The sequence below is a fragment of the Corylus avellana genome, chromosome 3, assembly GCF_965113065.1.
Source record: "Corylus avellana chromosome 3, dhCorAvel1.hap1.2, whole genome shotgun sequence".
In the NCBI taxonomy this organism is placed as follows: domain Eukaryota; kingdom Viridiplantae; phylum Streptophyta; class Magnoliopsida; order Fagales; family Betulaceae; genus Corylus; species Corylus avellana.
In genome coordinates, this window is record NC_142492.1 from 32,035,813 (window position 1) to 32,052,664 (window position 16,852).

At 35.7% G+C, this 16,852-nt stretch overlaps 3 protein-coding genes across 4 annotated transcripts; 2 read left to right on the forward strand and 1 right to left on the reverse strand.

Moving 5' to 3' along the window:
- Positions 1 to 1,522: 1,522 nt before the first annotated feature.
- Positions 1,523 to 8,911, reverse strand: LOC132173820 (putative galactinol--sucrose galactosyltransferase 2). The gene is made up of 15 exons (XM_059585435.2): positions 8,844 to 8,911; positions 5,650 to 6,265; positions 4,901 to 5,166; positions 4,697 to 4,787; positions 4,558 to 4,606; positions 4,381 to 4,472; positions 4,174 to 4,281; positions 3,949 to 4,068; positions 3,440 to 3,850; positions 3,208 to 3,349; positions 2,929 to 2,996; positions 2,677 to 2,811; positions 2,347 to 2,573; positions 2,150 to 2,238; positions 1,523 to 2,060 (listed from the first exon to the last, which is right to left on the reverse strand). Exons 2-15 carry the CDS (start codon positions 5,826 to 5,828, stop codon positions 1,779 to 1,781), a joined length of 2,259 nt encoding a protein of 752 aa, XP_059441418.2. The 5' UTR covers positions 5,829 to 6,265; positions 8,844 to 8,911; the 3' UTR covers positions 1,523 to 1,778.
- LOC132173822 (proline transporter 1) lies at positions 8,000 to 10,971 on the forward strand. 2 transcript variants are annotated; one of them, XM_059585438.2, is made up of 8 exons: positions 8,000 to 8,176; positions 8,297 to 8,521; positions 8,607 to 8,701; positions 8,816 to 9,002; positions 9,120 to 9,244; positions 9,330 to 9,545; positions 10,200 to 10,430; positions 10,527 to 10,971. In XM_059585438.2, the coding sequence occupies exons 1-8, from the start codon at positions 8,062 to 8,064 to the stop codon at positions 10,674 to 10,676; spliced, it is 1,344 nt and encodes a 447-aa protein (XP_059441421.2). In that variant the 5' UTR covers positions 8,000 to 8,061; the 3' UTR covers positions 10,677 to 10,971. The 2 variants fall into 2 exon arrangements, with proteins under 2 accessions (XP_059441421.2, XP_088371023.1); XM_088514897.1 differs by having other exon boundaries at positions 8,816 to 9,244.
- Positions 10,972 to 13,917: 2,946 nt separating this feature from the next.
- LOC132173821 (proline transporter 1) lies at positions 13,918 to 16,700 on the forward strand. The gene is made up of 8 exons (XM_059585437.2): positions 13,918 to 14,064; positions 14,252 to 14,476; positions 14,560 to 14,654; positions 14,770 to 14,956; positions 15,070 to 15,194; positions 15,281 to 15,496; positions 16,070 to 16,300; positions 16,397 to 16,700. The coding sequence occupies exons 1-8, from the start codon at positions 13,950 to 13,952 to the stop codon at positions 16,544 to 16,546; spliced, it is 1,344 nt and encodes a 447-aa protein (XP_059441420.2). The 5' UTR covers positions 13,918 to 13,949; the 3' UTR covers positions 16,547 to 16,700.
- The last annotated feature ends 152 nt before the right edge of the window (positions 16,701 to 16,852 follow it).

Below are 16,852 nucleotides of genomic sequence, written 5' to 3' on the forward strand. Positions count from 1 at the left end.
ATTAAGTTCATTTATTTGGCTCCCTAGCACTTCTCCTTGATAAAAGAGACATGGGATTCTTCCTTGGATTTCCGGCCTACTCTTAATTGTGCTTTTCCTGCCTAACTTTTCTTTTCTTTTTAATTTATTTTTATGAATACCTGCCTAACTTTTCATTTAGGCTTTAAAATGTTTTTTGAAAAAGATTTTTCTTATTTTTAAGAGTTTAGTGTCACATAATATATTGTTCAACCTGAAGATATTTTTAAAAGAAATAACATTTACGATGTGTAAAATAGTCTATGCTTTTCATGTGTGTAAACCACTTTGCGCTACTTCCTTATACTTTCCGCTAAACAATTGTGAGAAGACCCTTTATAAGAAAAAGGATAAGGGGTGGAGAAGAGTAGAAGGGTTTATCGGGAAAAAGAAAAAGGAGGGGCAGTGTCGTACAAACCTGTGAGATTTTTGTTTTTGGGTTGGATGTGTAGGGTCCAAATGGGCTGGACAATTCTGGACTTTGAGACAATTTTATGGAGGCCCACCATTAATGATGTGTTGTTCGGCATGAATGGATGTTTTAGTCTTTTAGACATAGGGGGATAACACCAAAACCATCATGAAAAATAATGCTTTGTTTCATTCTCTTTTTCTTTTATGGCTTTCCTACTTTGAGTGGTATTACACGCTATTTAAAAATTTAAATACATATTTTTCACATGAAAAAGTGAAACATAACATTTTTATAGATTATGTTAGAAGAATTTCCTCCAAATTAGGTTGGAGAAAAAACTCAATTCTTATTGGCTTACAGAATAACACAGAACTAGAATTGTTGCAGAATTCATTTATCCCAAACAATTTAATATGAGAAACCCACAATACCACTCTACTCTCTTAGGCTGCCTAGTAACAGGGATGCACCAACATTTAAACACAAGTTTTATAAAAATTTCTGTACATCTTAGCACTCAAAAAATGTGAGTTACAAATCCAGCTATAGAGGGCAATCAGCCCTGCCACATTTACATTTTCATATGTACATCAAAGTTGAGTCTAGATGACGTTAAACAGACAATAGATTGTTGATATATGAGCATCTTCAATAGCATTGTCTAAAATACCTAATCAAAAGTAATTCTTTACTTTAGCTATTGATTTTTCTATATACACTATGGCAATTATCTATACTATTATCTTCTCTACTTTCTTTTAAATATTGTTTTTCGTTTTTTTTTATTATATTCTTACCATCTTTCTCTGTCTTCCACCTAGTTCCTTTCTCGACTAATTCTATTCATCACCGCATTATCTCACTCTCATCTTTAAAGTTGATGTAGCATGGTCCTTACAATCAAAGATATAATAATCCCCATGCACTAAATGCTATAAGGACTAAGCAACATCAGTTGTGGAAGATGAAAAGAGAATAATGAGGTGATGAATAGAATGACTCATCTCTGAGCCCCCACCGCTATCAACAACAGCAGTATAAAAAGGGGAACATTGAATAGCAACGTTTGGGGCATTGATAAAATGAACGTTTGAGGAAATCTGTTTTGGTTGCTTAATCCAAAACAGTGGAGTATCATATATATAATTATCATATACAAGGGAAAACAGAAACAGAAAACATAAGAGGAAAGGTTGTACATGTTGCGATACAAGTACAAGTCGTTTACATGATACTTTCTACCTCAAACTGTTTACAATTCACATGAACCAAATCGTGTTGATCCCATGCAACAGTATTAACTCCCTCGTCAACTCAACTGTATAATTCCTCAGACACACTTACCTCAATAGACAAACTCAATGTCCCTCAATTTGCATTCACCTTGAAGTTTAACTGTCAATAATCCATCTTCAGCATTGTATGTGAATTCCTCTTCTTTCATATCTACCATACATTGTCTCGGTTTGGTGCTCGAATATGATCCAAACCGGCCACAGCCTCGTCCTCTGACTTTTATTGTGCACCCTGGGAGATCCATGGTGCAGTTCAGGGCTTCTACTGCCCCTCCTGAGTTGTACATGTCAAGCAATCCGATTGGAGCGAAAAGAAGATCATTACTGAAAACCTATTCATTCCATGAGCACATGATTGGCATTAGACTAAGTAGAAATTAAGAGATTTTGTAGGAAATAATTTTTTGGTTAGACTACTTACTGTGATTGGGGAGATGGTGTATATTTCACATGTTAGAGTTCTCAAGGACACTTCAAGTGTTCCTTTCTTTGGCAATTTAGAAAGAGATCCTGAAATATTAAGAAAAAAAAAAAAAAAACTTCAAATTATTCTACAGAAGTCGACTTTCAGCCTTCAGTTTATTTGGTCAAATTAACATGGAGAAAGAAAAAGTTAACCTGAACTGAAGGCGTATATTGCGCAATCTCCATTCCAACTTTCATCTGCTATCTCTTCAAGAAATTCAACATCTTGGGGACTCACATGACATGAGATTAAGGAAGATGTAGATGTGGCACTAGAAATATCTTGAGCTACTTCTTTCAGTGGCCAACTTCCTGCTCCTTGGCAATTAAAAACACCAAGGACCCCAGATAACTTATTCAAGTTCCATATTTTCAACAGACTGCAAAGAGTCAATACACATGGTGATTAGAATGCACTGATTTTAAAGGGAAAAACTAATTCAGCTGAGAGTCATAGAAGATGAATTTGAGAAATAACTGCACCTTTTTCCGTCCGTCACTGGGTCTTGAAATAAGCAGTCTCGGGTAGGCCGCCCTGCATATCTTGCTCTTAAGACTGACCCATCAGGCAATACGAGCTTTCTGAGGATGTTGAAATCATGATTGCCAGGCTTGTCACTGTATAAAAATTGAGTAACACATAAGAATTTTCTTCCCCACATGGAAAATAAAAGTTAAGCATAAAATAGCATTCTTATGTAAAACAAATCTACAGTTACTGCTTTTGTGTCTCACCTTACATATATCGCACACCCACCTAATGCTCTTGCTGCAGCATGAAATTCAGCCGTATCATGTTTGCTCTGAATGAAGAAGAACAAACACTTAGATTTAATTGTATCGGCTATATATCTATGACTATGTTAAGTTTTCCAAAAGAAACTAATCAAGTTTCAAATATTATGTTGAGTTGCCAGAGATTAAAAATTCAGCAGAGTATCAACAAAGTATCAAACGAAACTAGTAGTACCAGCTCCTTGGTGGGAAGGGAATAAAATGTGTAGGACATCTTACTTGGAACATGTCCCAATCTGGAACCACAATCTCCCCTAGAAGAAGACTATTAAAAGCCACAGAGGTGATATGTAAGGTCTGATATGTTGGTTCTCTTGGCGTGAAATCCTCTGATGCTCTTGCAACCGCACTCTTCTTTGAACTGAAAGCAAACAAACTTATCAGAAACTACATTCCAACTAGGTAAACATAATTTTATTATATGTGTCTGATATCAGGAGAGTAGGCAAACCTGTAGATTGAGTCTGAGTTGTGACTCATGCTGCAAATCAGGTTATTGTCCTTGAAGTTCCTTGCAATAGATTGCTCAAGTGCTTCTTGATAGCGTCTTGTCAATGATACACGTCCACCGTACCCAGAACCCAATGTTTCTATCAAATTCTGAACATCCACCTTGACTCCATCCACACCACTGCTTGCAAGATAGCTGTGGAGATCGTTATAAAACTCAAAGATTTTTTGGGGGTCTATAATCCCAACTCCGTATTTTTCCAAGATGTCCATGACAATGTCTCTAAGGTTCCCTGTGTTACCAGGTGACTGGATTGGATAGGCAATCTTTGGGTTGTACTTGTTCATTATTTCTGATGATGGCAACAGGCCACCCCAATAACCAGCCAAAGCATGCCAGACGTAAACAAACCTGCATGCATAATTTAAGTATACATGGTCAAAATTACTGAAACTTTTAATAAGTTTCTACTAAAAAAATAGAATTCCATAACAGATTAGAAAGCTTACTTTAATCCATATTTGTCTTTGATGACATCAACAAAATCATGGAGATCAATGCATGAATTATCTGAACCTGAACTCTTGAACTTATTGTTTTCTTTGATGTCTACCAATCTGGTTGCAAACCTATTGATCAACCAAAGAAACAGGATGGACGATTAACAAACTGATACAGATTGCTTATACTTTATAGAATGGTTATTATTCCTATAAAAGGAAAAGAACACTTACTGTATCCCTTCAATTACTGGTTCACCTTCTTTCTGGAACTCATTTACCGTCTCTTGCCATCCATCATCAATTATCAGAAATTTGGGTGAACATCCTCCTTCCATGAAACTGCAGGAAAACAGAATTGAAGAGACAGTATTTCAACTTATGGAGCAAGATTCAGATTGATGCAACTTTTACTCAAGCACCATGAATTTCTTATTATACCTCTGAAGACCCTCTTCAATCCCTTGTGGATTTACTTCAGTGTAGAAAGCATCCCAAGTGCACCATCCGAACCAGTCTAAATGGGCTGGTATCTGTAGATTCAAGCACAATAAGTAAATTCGTTTGAATGAAATGAACACAAGCTGTCAACTGGTTAAGTATTTGGATCTTTGTTACCTTCTTGTTTTCAATGTGGCTAAAAGTACCTTTGTGCTTCTCTAGTATCCTGCATTATTATACATATGGAAGTGTAAGAATATGCAAATGGCTACTTTACATTGATAAACAATATAGAAAGGAAATTAAATAAACATACTTGATAGAATTCTTAATGAGCTCAAACGGGTTATCCCCAGAGTTTATGAATACTGCTTCCAGTGATTGGGAGGATTGAACATTGACATCTCCTGAAGATTGACAAACAGCAAAATAGAAAACCAGAACAAAATGAAGTCTAGTTCAACATATGAAACTAAAGGAAAAACAAAAAACAAAAAAATTACTAGAAAAGCTAACTGACCACTTTCAACGCAAAACTTGAGCTCATTTATGGGAGTCCCCTGCAAACTTGTCCTAAATTGTCCATCCAACACAGGCAAGAAGAGGACGTAGAAGGTGTCTTCAGTATTTGGACCAGAAGAAGTTCCATCAAGCAGGACAGACTCTTCTCTTGCTTCCAAAAGAAGCATTTGCGTTTCGATGGGAATTTCACTACCCGATTTCCCAACACATGGAATCATCCACCAGATTTTTACTCTGAAGAGAGACAAGAACTTGTATCCTTCCCTATAATGGCCACATATTTTTCATGTCAAACTATAAGTAACAGGACAAAGTAAAAATCACGTATACAATTATGAGTAACAACATAACTTCTGTTTTTTTTTTACTTATGGGATACAGGTAGTAGTAATGTTTAATGTTTTTCATTTCAAGCCCCTGATTTCTTTCATATAATTTTGACAAAGTATATGTCATTACTGATTCGAAATATGATTTCTATGACCCAACCAGCTGAGGCTTTGAGACATATCTTGTCTCAAAGCCTCCTTGGTTTACTTTTAATTCAGAACATGCATCAAGTAGATTATGCGCACAATTCTTAACCAAAAAACTTAGTAATTGGGGTTGAATTGCTTTTTGCATCAACGTTTTCAAACCTCTTCCAACATCTTCTGACCAACCAAACATATCATGTAAAGAGAACAGAGAAGTACATATAAGATATTTCAGGAAGGAAATGTAGAGGCAGAGAGCTTAGAAACTCACCCAAGAACACCAAGACTAAAAACATGACGTGAACTTGGAGTGGTTGAGGTTGCACCAATGAAAGCCGCCTCGGAGCCAACCGGAGAAACGACGACGTTCTCCGGCACCCCTGTCGACACCACCTTGCCCCTCACCAGAAGACATCCGTCCTTGACACTCGGCGTGGCTGTGATCGTCATTTTCAGCTCCAGAAACACCAGCACTCAAGAGTTTGCTTTGGTAAATGGGTGAATATATATAGAAACTATGGAAGAGATTGAGAATTGTGATCGACCCACCCACTGTCTATATATAGCATATTATATACACACACGTGTTTTTCAAATAAAAAAACATACAATATATGACTTGGACAGACTAGTTGATGATGTTTATCCGAGAAAAAGGTGCAATTGAGGGCGATTAGTCGTTGGAGTATTGGAGACTTCAACTGCCGGGGTCCTGTTGTTTCCCATGCAGTTCCAGCTCAATCGTACAGTTATGGAGCCATGTCAGCAACACATCCTCCAGGATTCTGGAGAGTTCCGATTGGATTTAAGCCGTGTGAGGCACAGCTGACGTGGCTTTGAGGGTCATCCACATGTTTTGACTTTTTAGGATTCTATACTTTGGCAGGCTGTGAGTCATAAATAATTATTATAATAAATTACACAAAACAAGAATTTATGTGATTCCCTACCTCAAAATCAATTACGTCATCCATCCACTATGAAGATGAATAAGGACAGAGAGTTCGGAGGAAATTTTTTCTAACTAATTAGTCTCAAGTGTCAGTGTCAGTGTTTTCTTTAACATTTTTAATAATAAGTTATTATCATTCTAATAAAAATTTTAAAAAGTGGGAAAACAAAAAAAAATTCCAATAAAAATTTTATGCTGCAACAAACAGGCATACGTTATATGAGTCTTGATTAAAGAGACGTATCAAGAGTATGAGATTCTTCCTTGGATTTCCAGCATACTCTCAATTGTGCTTTTAATTTCCTGACTAACTTTTTTTTTTTTTTTTTTTTTGGTGAGTACCTGCCTAACTTTTCATTTAGGTTTTAAAATGTTTTTTGAAAAAGATTTTTCTTATTTTTAAGTGTTTAGTGTCACATAAAATATTGTTCAACCTGAAGATATTTTTAGAAAAAATAACATTTACGATACATAAAATGGTTTATGCTTCTCATCCGCATAAACCATTTAGCGCTGCTCTCCTACACCTTCCGCTAGGCAATTGTGAGAGGATCTTTTATGAGGCATACCTGCCCGAATAAGTCTTGAGCTGCCCAACCAGGTAGGCTAGAAGGGCTCTCTCTCACAATTGTCTATCCTAATTGTAAACAATATGGACAAGCAATTACACTGAATTTTAATCCCACCCACTTTCGAAGACATTCTATTCTCATATATTTTTCCTCGGAAAGTCTTCAGATTACATGAAAATATAATCATTTGTAAGTTGGGTTTTTTTTTTATTATTTATTTTTATTAATATCTTTATAGTATAAATAAAAGTTGATATTTATAAATTAATATGATTGAATCAAAATATAAAAAAAATATTTGTTGAGTTTTCATATGAATCAATTAAACGCGGAAGCAAACAAAACATCGCAATTCCACTTTTGGCCGCAACTAGCTGTTGAAATTGAAGTCCACTCAGCATATATATGAATTCATTGGCTGCAGTGGGCGGCTTGTAGATAAGATAAGCATGCTAAGCCTCTGAAATCACCCAACATTTGGAACTACCATTTTGATCTTAACATTTCTCTTCAGTAATGGCTGGCAATTTGAAAGAATAATATATATATATATACATATATATATAAGTTCATGAGCTTTGATATATTCACACACTTTCCATTTCGTTTTCTATGACAGTATGAGTAGAGAATTAAAACAGAGGATCTTTACTCTCTAGGCCTTGATTAAGAGAGTTGGATAATAATAAAATTTGGGATTCGAGTGTTTCTTATATTTTTTTTGTGTTGTATTTATTAATTGAATTTTTTCTGACATGTGGATTTTAAGTATTTATGTCGAACAACGTAAATATTACATCTCTTATATATTACAATTTTAACACTATATGAGACAAATATGTTTGAAAAGGAACTGTAATGACACGATTACGTGCATAGAAGAAACAGCTTGTGGCCAATGATGCTATGCATTATGCAATAATGATGAAATGATCAGGCAGAATCATCATTAAATCCAAACAAATATACCTAATTTTCAGCCATTAGATTCTAACTGACACCCCCAAAACAATATTCTAGACAGGGCATTTATAAAAGTCTACACCCAGTTGAGATTTCTGTCGTTGTAGATATTTTAGACACGGCATTTATACAACTATAGATAGTCACCCCATGATATCATTATACAAGAAGGCAAGTTAATTATTGCATAGAAGCAATGGAAACAGGAGGGGAACTGAGGAGTGTGGAACCATTGAGCATAGAACAAGGTCAAACAAAGGGCAGTGAGAATCATAAGTATGGTCTTACTTCTGCTCATACCACAGACCAAGGTATTTTTCTCTTTCAAGTTCCACAGTCTTTGTTTTGCTCATGTTTAGTGATAAAAGATTTAAGTTTATCCCTTAACTGGATGGATGCCTAACTATTTATTAATTGGTATGAATTTATAGATTCATGGCAACAAGTGGGATTGCTGCTAGTGACAGGTTTCAACTGCGGATGGATACTCAGTTTTTCAAATCTCATGTTGGTGCCTTTGGGTTGGACATGGGGTATCATATGCCTGTTTGTTGTGGGGCTCTTTTCTGCCTATGCTAACTGGCTCTTGGCAGCATTTCACTTCATTGATGGTCAGAGGTTCATTAGATACAGAGATCTTATGGGCTTTCTTTTTGGTGAGTTTTTCCACATACCAACAGAAAAGTGCAATGGGACAGACAAATAGAAGTAGATTACTTATTTGTCTCTTTCTGTTCCTAGGCAGAGAAATGTATTACATCACTTGGGTGTCTCAATATTTGACCCTTCTTCTTGGAAACATGGGTTTCATTCTCCTCGGTGGTAAAGCACTAAAGGTATATTTAAATAATTTCAGATAGTAAAAAAGTAAATGCAAATAGGGGTGTATATAATTATTTGCCTCTTCTTGTGTACTAAAGCCCTATTCTTGGTTGTTTCAATGGAAGCAGGAGATCAATTCAGAACTTAGTGACTCACCTTTGAGGCTCCAATATTTCATCATCATCACCGGAGCAGCCTACTTCATATTTGCACTTGTTATTCCAACAATGTCTGCAATGAGAAGTTGGCTTGGAGTCTCTACCATCCTCACTTTCACTTTCATCACCATCATTCTATTGGTATTGGTTCATGATGGTACAGATATCCTTTGCTTTCAACCTCTTTCCTCTTCAAAATTATGGAGTCCTGTACCATTTATGCACATATCTATATACTTAAGCAGGCTAAACAGTGAATTAATTCTTTTTGAAGGGAAATATAACAGAAGTAGAGATTATGAGATACCTGGAAGTAAAGTGGACAAAGTTTTCAATGCCTTTGGTGCAATTTCGGCCATTATTGTTTGCAACAACTCTGGCTTGCTACTAGAAATACAGGTTAATGCAACCAAAGATGAATCTCAAAGAGGAAGTTTGTCTAAATATCTATATTCACTTCAATATTTGTGTGTTCACCATGCAGTCAACTTTGCGAAAGCCAGCAGTCAATAACATGAGGAAAGCCTTATATGTACAATATACCGTGGGGCTCATAGTCTACTATGGTGTGATCATTGTAGGGTACTGGGCTTATGGCTCAGCGGTATCTGTATACCTTCCTGAAGGGCTAAGTGGTCCTAAATGGGCCAAGGTCATCATTAATGCTTGTGTCATTCTACAGTCTATAGTCTCCCAGCATGTAAGATTTTTGACTTCTTTTTAATATCAAGTTCAGATTTATCCATTGTCTGCAGAATAAGAATCTCCTCAGCCTTGAACTATGGAAAAATCAAATGGTCTTGACCTATGAAAGTTCTATTTGGAGAGTCTTATATCACTAAGATAATTTTAGACAGTACATAAAAATTCAAATTCTATCATAATAATGTTAAAAGATCGAAGCAATTATTACAACTATATGCCACCTTAGAGATCACCCCTTAGGAAGGTAAAGGGTATAGAAGGAAGCTTCTGAATTTAGAGTGCTCCATCAACTATGATGCTAAGGGAGCATCCTCTAGGCAGAGGAAAGGCAAGACTCATGCTTTCTAGTGTTAAGTGCCTCAAGTGGTTTTTGGGCTTTGTTGTTATGTGGGTTTGAGGGATTAGGTTTCTTGCTCGTTTGGAATGTTTTGTGTATACTGCATGTGTATTTAGGGGCGTTTCACGCATTTTAATAAAATGCATTTCTTACTTATCAAAAAATAATAATAATAATAATACAACTATATTTAGGACCCTTATGGTTAACTTGATCCTACATATCAGTCTTACGATTATTCTCTAGTTACTGCTATGACTTACAATGATTTTTCGGCTGACCTCTTGCCCCTTGATTTGATGATGAACTCAGATGTTTGTCGCACCAATTCATGAGACACTTGATACTAGGTTCCTCAGGCTCAATGAAAGCATCAATTCAAAAGAAAACATCAAACGTAGATTCCTCCTGCGAGCACTCCTCTTCACATTCAATACATTTGTGACAGCAGCTTTTCCTTTCATGGGGGACTTTGTAAACTTGTTAGGATCATTTACACTCATACCCATAACCTTTATCTTCCCAAGCCTGATTTTCATCAAGGTAATACATCTATTTTGTGCTGCTTTACAAGAAAGATTAAAGAAGATAAAGTAATTAAACTTGAACTAAATCGTGTTTGATTTATCACTTTGACAGGTGAAGGGAAAGACAGCAAGAGTGGAAAAGAAGGTGTGGCACTTGTCTAACATTTTTCTCTTTTCCCTCCTTACCGTAGCAACCACATCTTCTGCAGTTCGAATAATTATTGAAAATATTCGGGAGTATAATTTCTTTGCAGATGCATAAATACATGTACGTTAAGTACCATACATTATTTATCAAAAAATAAATACTTGACTATTTGTATGGTACTTGGGTTGCACTCTTCTACACTTTGAATGAATATACATTATTTATCAAAAAATAAATAAAATCGTCACGGTATACTAGTATGACAATTGACTGCAGCAAGGTCCCTTATTTGCAGAAAAAATTTGCAAGGAACAACCATTTCAAAGTGGCAAATATAGTGGAAATGTGTAAACTAATTTTTCCTTTTTGATTAGAAAAAGACCTCTAGTATTGTGTAAAAGTATTTAAATTGGACCTTATGTAAGTCTATATGCTTGAGGAAAAAGGACTGTCACTTTCACAAATTGCATCTTCTGAGTAACTATGACTAGGGCCTTCCCATATTGTCTGCAATTGCAGACAAGGTATTGGTCTGTAATATGAGGCATGGCATTACCAAGTTGCCATTGATATCATTATTATCAGAGTCCATATCCACAACATGGATTTAGATACATGGCTTTCACTAACACCAACTTAATACAATATAACAATTATTTTAAGAACTTTTACTTTTACGAAAAACAACCTCCAACAGGTAAAACAGAGCATGACCAAACGTCAAAACAACACAGCCATAATTGTAATTTAAGAAACCCAAAACATTAAACTTTCTTTAAAAAGCAATTCAAAAAATCTCAGATTATGTGAATTTAGATTGTGAAGTTTATTGCACTGGTGTAAATGTTGAGAATTTTCAATCCTATTAGTATTAGCCGCCTTGGGTTCCATTAATGCCTTGATGTGGTTAGGTCAGGCTATGGCACAATCGAACTTGAGAGATTTTATGCAGTTCTCACCGTTTAGACTATTCTTGTGTGGCTCCTAACGAGCATGTGTTATTATGTTTATACCCTGATAAATAGTTACCCGCCTGCCTTTTTGAATAGAAAAGAAAAAAAAAAATACAAAATTTCGTCCACAACATGTATCGCTTTCATTTGGTTTCCGCAGTGATGAAATTTGCTTCCATGGCTGCTCCAAATTAAAGAATCAGGAAAATTACATACAAAATGCTACGCACATAAGGTCTAAGAGATGGAGAACCTGCAGCCAATGTTTTATATGCAAAATACGTGTAGGAAAAGATCTAGATACTTTTGACTATGTTGATTTCCGTCGTTTATTTCAAATGAAAGTATCTGTCAAGACTTATTCATCCTAGACTGTCCTGATTCTTAGTTGATTTCATCCGCTCATCTCTTTTCTCTTATTTGATAAAAAATTATTAGTTTATATTAAACATTAATGAGTCATATTATTGTCAATATTGTGTACGCGGCTTGAATTCAGCCACTTTTATTGAATTCAGCATCAGTTGCATATCTTTGACCAATATTAATCTTCTTCCCTTGGAATTTAAGGCTCCGTTTGCCAACAGCGCGGAACCCTTTGAAAAATGGTTTTTTTTTTTTCTTTTAAAAAAAAAATGAAAAATATTAAAAAACTTAAAAAAAAAAAAAAAAAAAAAAAACACCCCAATCCAAAACGGTGTCGTTTTGGACATTAAAATTATTATTATTATTTTTTCTTTTTAAAAAAAAAAACGGAGAAAGAGATCGGGGTGGCTCCAGTCACCCCTTGGCCAAAATCCGGCCACCCCCAAAAGGCCAAAAAAAAAAAACGGAGGGGGGGGGGGGGATCGGGTGCATTTGGGGGTGGCCGGACCACTCCCAACCCCGGCCCCAAGGGGTTGGGGGTGGTCTGGCCACCCCCAAATGCACCCGGTCCCCTTTTTTTTTTTTTTTTTAGCCAAGTGGGTGGCCGGACCACCCCCTTGGCCATGGGGGTGGTTCAAACCACCCCCATACTGGCCATGGGAGCCACCCCGATCTCTTTCTTCGTTTTTTTTTTTTTTAAAGAAAAAATAATAATAATAATTTTAATGCCCAAAACGACACCATTTTGGGCTGTTTTTTTTTTTTTTTTTTTTTTAAAGTTTTTTAATATTATATATATATATATATATATATATATATATATATTAAATAAATATCATTTTTTAAAGGATGGTACTGTACTGTTCCAGCTATAATTCCGTTCCGCGCAGTTGGCAAACGTGGCCTAAGTTTACAGACAATTTTCACAATCTTTCTGGCTAAGAGCACTAGTAATAGACTTTAAATTTCATCTTCTTTTTTAAATGTTGAAAAAACTCTATTAAAAATTCTTAAATTCAGCCACTTTTATTGACTACCAAGGTGCATCAACTGCACATGTTTGACCAATATTAATCTTCTTCATTATCTTTTTTAAATGTTGAAAAAACTCTTATAAAAATTCATGCAATAGACTTTCTTTAGTGGCCCCTAAACCAAGGGAAACCTAAAGGAACCAAAAAGGGAAAGAACCAAAGGTGCTAGCACCTTTACTTCCTTTACCATTATTTTAATAACAAAAAATGCTTTATCTTTTCTTGTTTTTTCCTAATATTTATTTGAAAGAGTATTTAAATGATATAAGAAAAAGATAAGAAAACTATTGTAGAGTTTATTTGAATAAAAAAGCAAAAAATATTTTAATTTTTAAAATTTTAAGAAAATATAAAGAAAGCTCTGCAAGCTAATTTCACAATAAATGCAAAATCCACCAAATCTTAATTTCCTTTCGTTTTTTGGTCTTCTGCAATTAATATTCCGAGTTTTGAGCGATTAATTTGTATGTTCCATATAACATTAGGAATAATAAATGAGAAAGCTATAAGAAGACGGGCCGTGATACACAGCACGCAGCGTGCCCGTGTAAATTTTTTTTTTTCTTAAATTTTTAATTATAAAAGAAAAAAAAAATAAAATTACACTGGCGTGGCTGTTTTGCTTCACCCTCGGAAGACATATGTATGAGACAAATATGTATTAAAAAGAACTGTAATGATACGATGATGTTATGAGAAACAAATGCATGTATCGATGATTGCGCTTAATGGCAAGCAGATACGCCAAAGATGCTATGCAATAACGATGAAAAAATCAGGCGCGATCTTTATTAAATCCAAAAAAAATATACCTACAGCCATCAAACTGACACCCCAAAAACAATAGGGAGTTCGTCGTATATGGATGAGAGTCAACGGGACGAGGCCCAAAAAAAAAAAAAGGGTGGTGGGGGGACAGGCTACACGACGTGAGATTGCTGTCATTGCAGATAATTTAGATTGGGCATTTATGTAGTCTAGTCACCCCATGATATCATTATAAAAGAAGGCAAGATAATTATCGCATAGAAGCAATGGAAACAAGGGGGGAACTGAGAAGTGCGGAAGCATTGAGCATAGAACAAGGTCAAACAAAGGGCAGTGAAAATCACAAGTATGGTCTGACTTCTGCTCATACCACAGACCATGGTAGGTTTTCTCTCTTTCTTCACAAACTGCAGTCTTTCAAATTCCACTGTCTTTGTTTTGTTCATCGTTTTATGCTACTTCTGTTTGAAGATGTCGGGAAAGTCAGAAAGGCATCTGGGTTTTCTTTCTGCTTCATGAGTGAAGGCCTTAAGTGGATGCCTAACTATTAATTGGTATGAATTTATAGATTCATGGCAACAAGTGGGATTGCTGCTAGTGACAAGCTTCAACTGCGGATGGATACTCAGTTTTTCAAATCTCATGTTGGTGCCTTTGGGTTGGACATGGGGTATCACATGCCTGTTTGTTGTGGGGCTCTATTCTGCCTATGCTAACTGGCTCTTGGCAGCATTTCACTTCATTGATGGTCAGAGGTTCATTAGGTACAGAGATCTTATGGGCTATCTTTTTGGTGAGTTTTACCACATACCAACAGAAATACAATGGGACAGACAAATAGAAGTAGATTACTTATTTGTCTCTTTCTGTTCTTAGGCAGAGAAATGTATTACATCACTTGGGTGTCTCAATATTTGACCCTACTTCTTGGAAACATGGGTTTCATTCTCCTCGGTGGTAAAGCACTAAAGGTATATTTAAATAATTTCAGATAGTAAAAAGTAAATGCATATAGGGGTGGATATTCGCCTCTTCTTGTGTACTAAAGAAAGCACCTAATATTCTTGTATGTTTCAATGGAAGCAGGAGATCAATTCAGAATTTAGCGACTCACCCTTGAGGCTCCAATATTTCATCATCGTCACCGGAGCAGCCTACTTCATATTTGCACTTGTTATTCCAACATTGTCAGCGATGAGAAGTTGGCTTGGAGTCTCTACCATCCTCACTTTCACTTACATCACCATCCTTATGTTGGTATTAGTTCATGATGGTACAGATATCCTTTGCTTCCAACCTCTTTCCTCTTCAAAATTATGGAGTCCAGTACCATTTATGCACATGTCTATATACTTCCGCTAAACAGAGAATTAATTATTTTTGAAGGGAAATCTAACAAAAGTAGAGATTATGAGATACCTGGAAGTAAAGTGAGCAAAGTTTTCAATGCCTTTGGTGCAATTTCGGCCATTATTGTTTGCAACACCTCCGGCTTGCTACTAGAAATACAGGTTAATATAACCAAAGACGAATTGTAAAGAGGAAGTTGGTCCAAATATCTATAATTCACTTCAATATTTGTGTGCTCACTATGCAGTCAACTTTGCGAAAGCCAGCAGTCAAGAACATGAGGAAAGCCTTGTATCTACAATATACCGTGGGGCTCATATTCTACTATGGTGTGAGCATTGCAGGGTACTGGGCTTATGGGTCAACGGTATCCGTGTACCTTCCTGAAGAGCTCAGCGGTCCTAAATGGGCCAAGGTCGTCATTAATTCTGGTGTCATTCTACAGTCTATAGTCTCCCAGCATGTAAGATTTTTTTTTTCTTTTCTTTTTAAGATCAAGCTCAGATTTATCCATTGTCAGCTGAACTATGGGAAAATCAAATGGTCTTGACCTATGAATGTTATATTTGGAGTCTTATCTTTTCTTGAAATATTACTAAGAACATGTTTGGGATTGCGATGGAGAATAGAGATTTTAAAGTCAAAAAAAGTTTTTAAGTAAAAGCTTTATTTTTAAGCTTTTTTCAAAATTGTGTTTTAGCTCTTTTTAAATTAAAAAAGTCAAAAAATGACTTTTAAAATTTTTTACCAAACATGTAAGTTTTTTGTTTGGCACAACTTTTTAGATACTAAAAGTATTTTTTTAAGCTCCATAATGCAATCCTAAACATGCTCTAAGATGATTTTAGCTAGAACATAAAAATTCAAATTCTATGTTAATAAATTAAAGATCGAAGCAATTAATACAACTATATGAAGGACCCTTATGGTTAACTTGATCCTACATATCGCTTTTACAATTATTCTCTAGTTACTGCTACGATTTACAATGATTTCTCGCCTGAACTCTTGCCCCTTGTTTTGATGATGAACTCAGATGTTTGTCGCACCAATTCATGAGACGCTTGATACTAGGTTCCTCAGGCTCAATGAAAGCATCAATTCAAAAGAAAACATCAAACGTAGATTCCTCCTGCGAGCACTCCTCTTCACATTCAATACATTTGTGACAGCAGCTTTTCCTTTCATGGGGGACTTTGTAAACTTGTTAGGATCATTTACGCTCATACCCATAACCTTTATCTTCCCAAGCATGATTTTCATCAAGGTAATACATCTATTTTGTGCTGCTTTACAAGAAAGATTAAAGAAGATAAAGTAATTAAACTCGAATTAAATCGTGTTTGCTTTATCACTTTGACAGGTGAAGGGAAAGACAGCAAGACTGGAAAAGAAGGTGTGGCACTTGTCCAACATTTTTCTCTTTTCCCTCCTTACAGTAGCAACCACGTCCTCCGCGGTTCGAATAATTATTGAAAATATTCGCGAGTATAATTTCTTTGCAAATACATAAATACATGTAAGTTAAGTACCATACATGTTTAGTCGTCATGGTATGCGACTATGACAACTGACTGCAGCTGGGTCCCTTATTTGCAGAAAACATTTGCAAGGAATGATAATTTCAAAGTGGCAAATATAGTGGAAATGTGTAAACTAATTTTTTCCTTTTTGATTAGAAAATGACCTCCTATGCACACACCCCTGATACAAGACCAAAAGGATGTTGATGAGTTTACATTTGCCACTAAGATGCAATATTTTAGGACCTGGTAGTAGGTTCATTCTGGAGATGACCTATCACTAGGCAGGACTTCAA

Coding starts and splice junctions, on each gene's coding strand:
- LOC132173820 (XM_059585435.2), bottom strand. CDS start 5,828: ATGACGATCACAGCCACGCCGAGTGTCAAGGACGGATGTCTTCTGGTG. Junction 4,069..4,173: donor CCAGTAATTGAAGGGATACA/GTAAGTGTTCTT, acceptor GTTGATCAATAG/GTTTGCAACCAGATTGGTAG. Junction 2,239..2,346: donor AATATACGCCTTCAGTTCAG/GTTAACTTTTTC, acceptor TTAATATTTCAG/GATCTCTTTCTAAATTGCCA.
- LOC132173821 (XM_059585437.2), top strand. CDS start 13,950: ATGGAAACAAGGGGGGAACTGAGAAGTGCGGAAGCATTGAGCATAGAA. Junction 15,497..16,069: donor AGTCTATAGTCTCCCAGCAT/GTAAGATTTTTT, acceptor TGATGAACTCAG/ATGTTTGTCGCACCAATTCA. Junction 16,301..16,396: donor CAAGCATGATTTTCATCAAG/GTAATACATCTA, acceptor TCACTTTGACAG/GTGAAGGGAAAGACAGCAAG.
- LOC132173822 (XM_088514897.1), top strand. CDS start 8,062: ATGGAAACAGGAGGGGAACTGAGGAGTGTGGAACCATTGAGCATAGAA. Junction 8,702..8,815: donor TCGGTGGTAAAGCACTAAAG/GTATATTTAAAT, acceptor CAATGGAAGCAG/GAGATCAATTCAGAACTTAG. Junction 9,546..10,199: donor AGTCTATAGTCTCCCAGCAT/GTAAGATTTTTG, acceptor TGATGAACTCAG/ATGTTTGTCGCACCAATTCA.